At 33.1% G+C, this 12,741-nt stretch overlaps 1 protein-coding gene and 1 non-coding gene across 2 annotated transcripts in view; both read left to right on the forward strand.

Annotated features, from left to right (window-relative positions):
• The window catches only part of LOC115438354 (uncharacterized), a gene marked incomplete at its 5' end in the record, with an annotated part of 57,710 nt that overhangs the window by 17,838 nt on the left and 27,131 nt on the right, over positions 1–12,741 (forward strand). The window contains 2 exons of the mRNA XM_030161930.1: positions 10,316–10,467; positions 11,876–11,982. Coding sequence (XP_030017790.1) covers positions 10,316–10,467; positions 11,876–11,982 — 259 coding nt within the window. The remainder of the gene's footprint in view (positions 1–10,315; positions 10,468–11,875; positions 11,983–12,741) is intronic.
• On the forward strand, positions 8,644–8,718 carry trnan-guu (transfer RNA asparagine (anticodon GUU)). The gene has a single exon. It is a non-coding gene; the product is annotated as a tRNA-Asn (tRNA).

Here is a 12,741-nt window from a genome sequence, read left to right on the forward strand (position 1 = left end):
TACTTAATTTCAGTGAAAAAAAAAAATTCAGACACTTAATTTCAGTGAAAAAAAAAAATCAGATACTTAATTTAAGAGCATAAAAAATTCAGATACTTAATTTCAGTGAAAAACAATATTCAGATACTTAATTTCAGTGAAAAAAAAAATTCAGATACTTAATTTTGGTGCAAAAAAATATTCAGATACTTAATTTTGGTGCAAAAAAATATTCAGATACTTAATTTCATTGAAAAAAATACTCAGATACTTAATTTCAGAGCATAAAAATTCAGATACTTAATTTCAGTGAAAAAAAAATTCAGATACTTAATTTCAGTGAAAAAAATATTCAGATACTTAATTTCAGTGCAAAAAATATTCAGATACTTAATTTCAGTGAAAAAAAAAATTAAATACTTAATTTCAGTGCAAAAAATATTCAGATACTTAATTTAAGTGAAAAAATAATATTCAGATACATAATTTCAGTGCAAAAAAAAAAAATAAGATACTTAATTTCAGTGAAAAAAAAAAATTCAGATACTTAATTTCAGTGAAAAAAAAAATTCAGATGCTTAATTTCAGTGAAAATAAAATATTCAGATATTTAATTTCAGAGCTAAAAATATTCAGATACTTAATTTCAGTGAAAAAAAATATATGATACTTAATTTTGGTGCAAAAAAATATTCAGATACTTAATTTCAGCGAAAAAAAACATTCAGATACTTAATTTCAGTGCAAAAAATATTCAGATGCTTAATTTTAGTGAAAATATTCAGATACTTAATTTCAGTGAAAAAAAAAATTCAGATACTTAATTTCAGTGCAAAAAAATATTCAGATAGTTAATTTGGGTGCAAAAAAATATTCAGATACTTAATTTCAGTGAAAAAAATTATTCAGATACTTAATTTCAGTGAAAAAAAAAAATTCAGACACTTAATTTCAGTGAAAAAAAAAAATCAGATACTTAATTTAAGAGCATAAAAAATTCAGATACTTAATTTCAGTGAAAAAAATATTCAGATGCTTAATTTCAGTGAAAAACAATATTCAGATACTTAATTTCAGTGAAAAAAAAAATTCAGATACTTAATTTTGGTGCAAAAAAATATTCAGATACTTAATTTTGGTGCAAAAAAATATTCAGATACTTAATTTCGGTGGAAAAAAAAAAATTCAGATACTTAATTTCGGTGAAAAAAAAAATTCCGATACTTAATTTCAGTGCAAAAAAATATTCAGATACTTAATTTCAGTACAAAAAAAACATTCAGATACTTAATTTCAGTGCAAAAAAATATTCAGATACTTAATTTCAGTACAAAAAAAAACATTCAGATACTTAATTTCAGTGAAAAAAATATTCAGATACTTAATTTCTGTGAAAATTTTCAGATACTTAATTTCAGTGAAAATAAAATATTCAGACACTTAATTTCAGTGAAAAAAAAAAATCAGATACTTAATTTCAATTTAATATGTTTGTCGCTATGGAACCGAGGAAAGTGGGCGGGGCCTGTGACGTCGTACCGTCTGCACGAGCTGTGGTGATTGACATTTGAAGAGCAGAGCTGTGTCAGTCTGCAACAGAGATTTAAGGACATTGATCTGAAAAAGTGAGCTGAAAGTGTCGAGAATGGGGCAAAAACACGGATCACGTGTCAACAAAGTATCAGAAGGTGGATTAAAAAAAAAGGTTGCATCCAAGGTGGGGCTCGAACCAGCAACCTTGAGATTATGAGTCTGATTCTCTACCGACTGAGCTAGCCGGGCTGACGTCACATGGAACGGAACACTGCTATTTAAAGGAGAACCTCAATTCGTTCTGCGCAGCACCGGAAGTAATTTCATGAGGGTTCTGTACGGCCATATATGGGCATGTGTGTCTCTGTGGCGCAGTTCGGCTGTTAACTGAAAGGTTGGTGGTTCGAACTCACCCAGGGACGACTGCTTTGTTTATAGTAATGTTTTGTTAATCGCAAGACAAATTATTGTGTGTTAAACTTACACTGTGTAAGTAGAATGAAAGCAGCAGAAAAGCTGTTATCAACTGCACAAATAATATACACACTGCCAGTCAGAAGTGTTCAAAATTCAGATACTTCATTTCAGTGAAAAAAAAAAATTCAGATACTTAATTTCAGTGAAAAAAATATTCAGACACTTAATTTCAGTGAAAAAAAAAAATCAGATACTGAATTTAAGAGAATAAAAAATTCAGATACTTAATTTCAGTTAAAAAAATATTCAGATACTTAATTTCAGTGCAAAAAAAATTCAGATACTTAATTTCAGTGCAAAAAAATATTCAAATACTTAATTTCAGTGCAAAAAATATTCAGATACTTAATTTCAGTGAAAAACAAAAAAAAATTCAGACAATTAATTTCATTGCAAAAAAATATTCAAATACTTAATTTCAGTGCCAAAAATATTCAGATACTTAATTTCAGTGAAAAAGAAAAATTCAGGTGCTTAATTTCAGTGCAACAAAATATTCAAATACTTAATTTCAGTGCAAAAAATATTCAGATGCTTAATTTCGTGCAAAAAATATTCAGATACTTAATTTCGGTGCAAAAAAATATTCAGATATTTAATTTTGGTGAAAAAACAAAATTCAGATACTTAATTTTGGTGAAAAAAATATTCAGATACTTAATTTCAGTGAAAAAAAAATTCAGATACTTAATTTCACTGAAAAAAAAAAAATTCAGGCACTTAATTTGAGTGAAAAGAAAAATTCAGATACTTAATTTCAGAGCATAAAAAATTAAATTACTTAATTTCAGTGAAAAAAATATTCAGATACTTAATTTGAGTGAAAAAAAAAAATTCAGATACTTAATTTCATTGCAAAAAAATATTCAGATACTTAATTTCAGTGCAAAAAATATTCAGATACTTAATTTCAGTGAAAAAAAAAATTCAGATACTTAATTTCAGTGCAAAAAAGTATTCAAATACTTAATTTCAGTGCAAAAAAAAAAATTCAGATACTTAATTTCAGTGAAAAAAAAAAAAATTCAGACACTTAATTTGAGTGAAAAAAAAATTCAGATACTTAATTTCAGTGCAACAAAATATTCAAATACTTAATTTCAGTGAAAAAAATATTCAGATGCTTAATTTCGTGCAAAAAACATTCAGATACATAATTTCAATGCAAAAAAATATTCAGATACTTAATTTTGGTGCAAAAAAATATTCAGATACTTAATTTCAGTGAAAAAAATATTCAGATACTTAATTTCAGTGAAAAAAAAATTCAGACACTTAATTTGAGTGAAAAGCAAAATTCAGATACTTAATTTAGGAGCATAAAAAATTCAGATACTTAATTTCAGTGAAAAAAAAAAAAATTCAGGCACTTATTTGAGTGAAAAGAAAAATTCAGATACTTAATTTCAGAGCATAAAAAATTCAGATACTTAATTTTAGTGAAAAAATATTCAGATACTTAATTTCAGTGAAAAAAAAAAATTCAGACACTTAATTTGAGTGAAAAGCAAAATTCAGATACTTAATTTAGGAGCATAAAAAATTCAGATACTTAATTTCAGTGAAAAAAAAAAATTCAGGCACTTATTTTGAGTGAAAAGAAAAATTCAGATACTTAATTTCAGAGCATAAAAAATTCAGATACTTAATTTTAGTGAAAAAAATATTCAGATACTTAATTTGAGTGAAAAAAAAAATTCAGACACTTAATTTCAGAGCATAAAAAATTCAGATACTTAATTTTAGTGAAAAAAATATTCAGATACTTAATTTCAGTGAAAAAAAAAATTCAGACACTTAATTTCAGTGAAAAAAAAAATTCAGACACTTAATTTCAGTGAAAAAAAAAAATCAGATACTTAATTTCAATTTAATATGTTTGTTGCTATGGAAACCGAGGAAAGTGGGCGGGGCCTGTGACCTCGTCCCGTCTGCACGAGCTGTGGGTGATTGACATTTGAAGAGCAGAGCTGTGTCAGTCTGCAACAGAGATTTAAGGACATTGATCTGAAAAAGTGAGCTGAAAGTGTCGAGAATGGGGCAAAAACACGGATCACGTGTCAACAAAGTATCAGAAGGTGGATTAAAAAAAAAATGTTTGCACCTAACGTGGGACTCGAACCAGCAACCTTGAGATTATGAGTCTGATTCTCTACCGACTGAGCTAGCCGGGCTGACGTCACATGGAACGGAACACTGCTATTTAAAGGAAAACCTCAATTGGTTCTGCGCAGCACCGGAAGTTATTTCATGAGGGTTCTGTACGGCCATATATGGGCATGTGTGTCTCTGTGGCGCAGTTCGGCTGTTAACTGAAAGGTTGGTGGTTCGAACTCACCCAGGGACGACTGCTTTGTTTATAGTAATGTTTTGTTAAAGCTATACCTACCGATGTGGCATTTCTCACAGCACTTAGTAAAAGTTTGAAGATGAACAACCCACCTCTCTCCAAATGTTTGCGCCCAATGTGGGGCTCGAACCAGCAACCTTAAGATTATGAGTCTGATTCTCTACCGACTGAGCTAAGCGGGCTGACGTCACATGGAACGGAACAGTACTATTTAAAGGAAAACCTCAATGTGTATTTGTGTATATATATATATATATATATATATATATATATATATATATATATATATATGTATATATATATATATATATATTTTTTTTTTTTTTTTTTTTTTTTTAATATACTTCTTTGTTTTTTTTTTGTTGATTTATTTTTTTTAATATATTTTTTTCATTATTATTTTTTCTTTTTCATTTTTTATTTTTTTAAATTAATTAATTTATTTATTTAATTATTATTATTTGTGTGCGTGTGTGTATATGTGTGCAAATGTATATGTTTGTCTGTATGCATGTTTTTTTTTGTTTCTCTCTTTTCTTTCCCCTCACACCTCCCTCCTTCAGGTCATCAAAGTGATTGTATGAAGGTGTGCAACTCACTAGTGAAAAAAGCCCTGATGAAGACCAGAGGTTGCAACACGTTGACTGTATTTTTTAAAAATGCCATGAATTAATAAAGACATTTTATTTTTACACAAATCCTACAGTGTGCCTAGCATGCGAATGCAGATTTTTTTTTTTTTTTTTTTTTACTCTAAACAACCAGACACACCACAAGTTTCCAGAGAGCACCTGTGGATAATCACCAAGAAGAAGACCCAGCAGCACTTCCACTTTGTTGGATTAGGGTTGGAACACACTTTGGTACCATACCGTTGTGACAATTATTTGAACAGTATTGTACTGCAGAAAGTAGTGTGTTACTATAAAAATGGAAAAGAGGAAAAGGCAATTAACAATAGAATAGAACATCCACATCCTCGCAGTCTCAGGAATGACTTCGGACCTCATCAGAGTTAAGTATACCGGCGCACAATATTCCAGTCCACATAACATACAAATCTAAAAGACAGAGGATCGGTCGTAAGTCCATAAACTTAAATCATCTTGTGCCCCTGCGCATGCACGGAACCGAGGAGAACAATCCCTCAGGGACTTTTAAAACGGCAGTTTTAAACGTGAGATCACTGTCAAATAAATCGTTTGTAATTAATGATATGATTATTGACAGGAACTTAGACTGCATGTTTTTAACAGAGACATGGACAGGTGCTGATGGAGCGGCAATTTTAAATGAAACCACCCCTCCTGATTATAACTACGCATACTCATCCCGCACAGGAAAAGAGGAGGTGGCACAGCCACAATCTTTTCCACCTCATACGGCTTCAAAAATGTTTCTTTTAATCACTACTCATCATTTGAGTATCACTCTCTGGTTTGAATTAATCCTCATATTCTTTTTATCTGCATTTACCGCCCCCCCCAAGCCCTCTACACTCTTTATCAGTCAGTTCTCTGATCTCCTGTCCATTGCTCACTCAACATATGAGAAAATTATTATTGTAGGTGATTTTAATTTACACATTGATAATCAATCAGACTTGTTGGCAACAGAATTTTTAAATATTTTAAATTGTATGGATTTAAACAACATGTCTCACAACCCACTCACAACAGAGGCCACACACTGGATCTTGTGATCACATATGGAATTTCTGCTGATCCTGTCTCTGTTGTGGATGTTGGCCTATCAGATCATTTTTGTGTGTTTTTTAATGTAAGTATTATTGTTCAGCCTCCCCGGTCTGTACAAATTGTCAAGAAGCGTTATCTTACTGCTGAAGTGACTTCAAATTTTACCAAGATTTTAATTCAAATTCCTCGCCCCGTTTTACCCTCTTCCTGTGATTTTATTGTTGACAATTTTAATAATAAATTGAAATCTACTCTCGATGCTGTAGCCCCTTTAAAAGTAAAAATGGTAAAATAAAAAACTGCCCATGGAAAAATGAAAAAAACTAAAAATCTCAAGAAAAATTGCAGGAAAGCAGAAAGAAAGTGGCGCAAGAATAAAATCACAGTCAATTATGAAATTTACAGGGAACAACTTAAAAACTACAATAACTGTCTGAAGGAAGAAAGACACTCATATTTCTCCAAACTTATAAATGACAACCGCCATAATCCAAAGGTCCTGTTTTCCACATTTAGCTCGGTAATTAACCCCATCTTCAACAACAGTGCTCCTTCAAATATGCCCAACTGTGATATGTTCTTAAGTCACTTCACCAGTAAAATACAGTCTATCAGGTCAGATCAGGTCAGCAACCACAGCCAGGCAATGCTTTTATCTCAGATCCACTGTCTTATCTGCTACTTTGGAGAATTTTGCCCTGGTTGATGCTGAGAGTCTTAACAAAGTCGTTTTACAGTTAAAAACAACCACTTGCTTTTTAGATTCCATTCCCACGTCTCTTTTTAAATCGATTTTTACATTTATCGATGATGATGTTCTTAATATTGTAAATTATTCATTGCAGACAGGGGTCTTTCCTACAGCTCTTAAAACCGCCATGGTCAGACCCCTTCTCAAGAATCATAAACTGGACCCCTCCCTTGCCAGTAACTACAGACCTGTGTCCAACCTGCCGTTTTTAAGTAAAATTTTAGAGAAAATTGTTTTTAACCAGATCAACGATTTTATTAATTCTAACAACATTTTAGAATTTTATCAATCTGGTTTTAGAGCACACCATAGTACAGAGACGGCACTGGTTCAAATTTTAAATGACATTAGATCCAACATGGACAACAAAAAGCTTGCCGTCTTGGTCCTGTTGGATCTTACGGCAGTGTTTGACACTGTGGACCACCACATTCTTTTAGACAGATTACATAACACAGTTGGTCTCTCTGGGTCTGTTTTTAACTGGTTTGAATCATTTTTAACAAACAGGGATTTTTATGTAGTATTGGGGAACACTCATCAAAAAGGTGCAAAATGGATCGTGGTGTTCCCCAAGGGTCAATTTTAGGTCCAACCCTTTTTAACCTTTATATGTTGCCTCTAGGACAGGTCATCAGGAGACACGGCATTAACTTTCATAGTTATGCTGATGACACTCAACTTTATGTTGCCGTGTCTCCAGATGACCTCAGCCCCATCGACACCCTTTTTAATTGTATTTTAGATATTAAGTCCTGGATGGCAGCAAACTTCCTCCAGCTCAACCAGGGCAAAACTGAGGTTTTAATTGTTGGTCCTGAGGCTCAGAGGGAGAGGCTCAAAGCTAAGCTCCAAACCCATTCACTCGGCTCCTCTGAGAGGGTTAAAAGTCTGGGTGTTTTACTAGATTGTGAGCTTAGCTTTGAGCCACACATCAGGTCTGTCACCAAAACTGGTTTTTATCATTTAAAAAATATTGCCAGAGTACGACCATTTCTCTCTCGAGCCAGTGCAGAGACTTTGATACATGCTTTTGTCTCAAGTCGAATTGATTACTGTCACGCTCTCCTTTCTGGTCTTCCCCAGAAGACCACTGCACCGCTGCAGCTGCTCCAGAACTCTGCAGCCCGACTGCTGACGAGGACCAGAAAGAGAGAGCATATAACACCAGTGCTCAGGTCTGTGCACTGGCTCCTGTGAGCTTCAGGATCAGTTTTAAAGAGCTTTTATTGGTTTTTTAAAACTCTTAATGGTCTTAGCCCTATTTATTTATCTGATTTGCTTTTAACATATGAGCCCTCTCGGACCCTCAGGTCCTCAGGTAGTAATCTCTTAACTGTTCCTAGAGTCCACACTAAGACTCATGGTGAGGCCTCATTCAGCTTTTATGGCCCCAAACTATGGAACAGCCTACCTGAGGACCTGAGGTCCGCTGCAAGTGTTCATATTTTTAAAAGTAAACTTAAAACTTATCTTTTTAGGCTAGCTTTTAATTAAACTCTTACTATAAATTTTACTTTGATTGCTTGTATTTTTATTTGCAACTGCGGGACTGTGGGGGGTTTTGTTGTGAAGCACTTTGTGCTACATGTAACATGTATGAAAAGTGCTATAGAAATAAAGTTTGATTGATTGATTGAAATATTATCGATATGAAAATGAGAAGAAATGCAGACAAATGGGATGGTACCCAGTGAAGGACCTACTACTAATAATTTTATTTTCATATTATTTGAATTCCAGTTTAAAATAGTATGATATTATGTAGCATTCACAAAAAAAGAAAAAGGATTGTATAAAACCAAAACCTTCCAGCATCGTCTCTACTCTTTTAACTGTATTCTGCACCTCATACAGTCTCTGTGGCGCAATTCGGTTAGCGCGTTCGGCTGTTAACCGAAAGGTTGGTGGTTCGAGCCCACCCAGGGACGACTGGTTCATTTATGGTAATACATGATTAATCCCAAGAGGAATTATTGTGTGTCATAGTTACTCCATTCAAGTATAATTACGTAAAGTAACAGAAAAGGCACAAATTTCAAAATGTACACACACAAATATACATATTAAACACAGTTAGAACAATGATTTGTTCAATATATACCTGATAAAAAGTCTCATAATGGGAATTAAAAGAAATGAAGATAAATCAGTGCAAAAATATTTAATGGGTTTTTACCCAGTGAAGGACCGACTACTAGTACGAATTGTGTTTTCATATTATTTAGATTACAGTTTAAAATAGTATGATATTGTGTAGTATCCACAAAAAAAGGACTGTATGAAGCCAAACCTGCCAGCATCGTCTCTACTCTTTTAACTGTATTTCATCCCTCATACAGTCTCTGTGGCGCAATTCGGTTAGCGTGTTCGGCTGTTGCACATCTGAGAACATCAAAGTACAAACTGTGCAAAAACAGAAACACTGCACATTTTTCTTTTCCAGTCCAATCCTTGTCCATTCTCCAAACCTAAACCCTAAAATGAGTCCAGAATGCTCCAACGCTAAAACATTAGTTCCACCTGTTTCATGTGCTAACCTGAAGAAAAAATAAACACCTAGGAATGATTCCATGCGCCCCCCGGAAAGCGAAGCAAAAAGCAAAGCGAAGCAAAAAGCAAAAAGTGGGGGGCCCGCCCCACTTTTTGAGAAACACTGTTTTAGCCAACAAGCTAACAGCAGCTAACCCTTCCAGTTAGCAAAGTTCAAGTTGTGTCTTAAAATCTAAAAGATTCTGTTCTTTTTGAAAACATTCTTGGCTTCTGCTGAAATGTGTATTCAGTTCAGAGAATGTGGCTTTTTATGTATTTCATTGGCATCTTATACTAGATTGTATTTACAAAACAAACAGAAAAGTGCAAATATTTCGTAAGAATTTATTTGAACCTTATATTTATTTAATTATTCATACTGACAAATGGAATTAAACCAGCCACGTGCTAATGACCCTGAAAATGTCTGTGAATAAATTTGCATTATTTGGCAGAGTTGATTTTGGCAGAACGCTAGCTTTTTATTTATGTATTTATTTTTACTGACTGATGGCGCCACCTGCTGTTGTGGAAGCAAATTACCGAGGATGTTTTAGTGAAGAGGGTATTCTGTGCCCAGCCATGTGTCCTTATTATTTGTCTTTTATAGGATATGTTTTTTTGTAGTTGTTTGTATAGCATGATGTTTTAGAAATACGCTCAGTTTTATTTAGGAATTTGGTCGGAATTTAGCTACGTAATGAGTGACTGTATTTAAAGCATATACAAGTGGTTGTTTCGCAATATAGTCATATGATGAATACAGAAACCAGACACCTTACACCTTGTGGTTGCTTACTATTTTCCTCGTAGCGACAGCGTAATAGAACATTTCTGTTTAATGCAACATAGGATTCGATTTGTAAAGTTGCTTGAGACAGATAATTGCAGATTGAAAACATGTTATGTTGTCATCACACAGTAATGCTCTTGGGCATGACTGATGAATCCTGACATTATTCTAACTGTGGTTGTGTACGATAACCCTGTCCCCAGATGATGAGCCGTGGCAGAGGGTCAATGCCTACCTCATCCATGACACTGCAGACTGGAAGGACCTGAACCTCAAGTTTGTCCTGCAGGTTTACAGAGACTTCCATCTCACACAGGACAGGCAGTATTTACAGGACATGTGGCCAATCTGCCAGGTAACTGAGGACGTATTTGTATCTGATATGGAAAAGATATGGGCTGAGTCATTAGGTGCTGCAGGATTCTGCTGGGTTTCTGGAAATTGGCTCGAGAGTCTGGTTTTGACCAACTATATGTAAAGTGGCACGAGATAACTTTTGTTATGATTTGGTGCTATATAAATGAAATTTGATTGATTGATTGAGTGATATTGCCAAAAATTCTCAAAATATTTAGGCAGAAGCACAATATATGTGGTGATATATTTTCTAAAGTGGTTTACATTTTCCTTTGTAAGCCTAACTGACATTGCATTTTTATTATTATTATTATTATTATTAGCAGTAGTAGTAGTAGTAGTAGTAGTAGTAGTAGTATTACCATTATTATTATTAATAGTAGTAGTAGTAGTAGTAGTAGTATCATTATTATTATTATTATTAGTAGTAGTAGTAGTAGTAGTAGTAGTAGTAGTAGTAGTAGTAGTAGTAATATTAGCAGTGTCATTATTACTATTATTATTAGTAGTAGTAGTAGTAGTAATAGTAGTAATATTAGTATTATCATTATTATTATTATTATTTTTATTATTATTAGTAGTAGTATTTATGCAACACAAACACTACAATAATCTGTGATCTAAGGCTCACTATAATCCAGATTTACCTTCATTCTTGATCTATTTAAGATGAACCACTAACTCTTAAGAGGGATGTCTTAATATGCCGCCATCATAAAAAAAAATTCTATGAAGAGTTGTGATACATGCGGTACATTGTAGATCCTGTCCAGCCTTAACCCATAAAGACCCAGTGCTACTTTATAGCTGTTCCAAAATATATTTTTTTCTATATTTAATTTTTCTTAAGTGATTTATCACGATTTATTATAATATTATTCGCTGCATTTTGCGTTTTTTTTTTTTTTTTTTTCAGTGCAAAGGATGTATTTCCTATATTTAATTTATTGATCATGTAGATGTTCTTTAAAGATCAGATTAAAGTTAAGGGTCATTATGTCAGAAACTGCAGAAAAAGTGATTGTTTCAGTAAAATATATCATTAAATGAACATAAACCACGTGTGTCTATCCACTGTTATTGATCCAACTCCATGGGTTTTACTGGTGAATCAATGTTGTAGATGATTGCGGTGTTTCCACGGTAACTACGGAGCCTCTGAACGTCCAAATGGGTCACATCTGATGACCATGAAAAGATGACAAACTGTATTTTGCACAAATTATTTACATGTATTGATAGGATTAGTGGATAAACAAGTATTAAACAGTTTAGGTCAGTAGATGCTTTCGGTCACCAGTGGATGTTTGGGTCTTCATGGGTTAAATATAATATAAGATATCTGCTGTTTGGGTTGCACTGTCACAAACATGTTCGGTTCATCTCTGTGGTTCTCGGTTTGGCAGGCGGTGATGGAGTCGGAGATGAAGTTCGACCTGGATGGAGACGGACTCATTGAGAACTCTGGATATGCAGACCAGACTTATGATGGATGGACAGTGACTGGACCAAGGTGAGGGTGGAAGAATGACACGGTGGAAAAATGTAATTTATATTATAGTGTCCATGAAGTCTACTGATTATTGCAGAAGAATGCAAAAATATCCAGATATATTTAAATATAATTACAATTCCCCATTTAATTTTACATCATATTAGGAATTATGGATTTGTTTTGATTAACCCATAAAGACCCAAACAGCCACTGGCAACCAAAATCATCTACTGATGTCAACTGTTGAATAACTTCTGAACATAGATAGATAGATAGATAGATAGATAGATAGATAGATAGATAGATAGATAGAGATAGATAGATAGATAGATAGATAGATAGATAGATAGATAGATAGATAGATAGATAGATAGATAGATAGATAGATAGATAGATAGATAGATAGATAGATATTTTATTAATACCAAGGGAAATGTAAGTATTCAGGATCTTTGCATACAGCATAAGGTTAGTAACCAGATTAACACTGACATTAAGGTTAGTATATACTCTCAGAAAACATGCTAAAAAACTTAGTCTAAAAACTTCCTGTGTAATACTGTAAACCAAACACTTCTAATTCAAAAATCTGTAGAAAACTAAATGTATAGTCAGTGTACAGTATTGACACATTTCAGGGCACAGTGATTTAAAGTGAAAACAGTGATTTAAAGTAGAGCTGCAACCGATTAATCGCTTCAAACTGATCCAAAAAAAATCATTCAACCACAATTCTCCTGAATCAGAGCTTTGTTTCCTTCATTTCTCTGCTGTTAA

The sequence above is a fragment of the Sphaeramia orbicularis genome, chromosome 18 (genome assembly GCF_902148855.1).
Source record: "Sphaeramia orbicularis chromosome 18, fSphaOr1.1, whole genome shotgun sequence".
Taxonomy (NCBI): Eukaryota; Metazoa; Chordata; class Actinopteri; order Kurtiformes; family Apogonidae; genus Sphaeramia; species Sphaeramia orbicularis.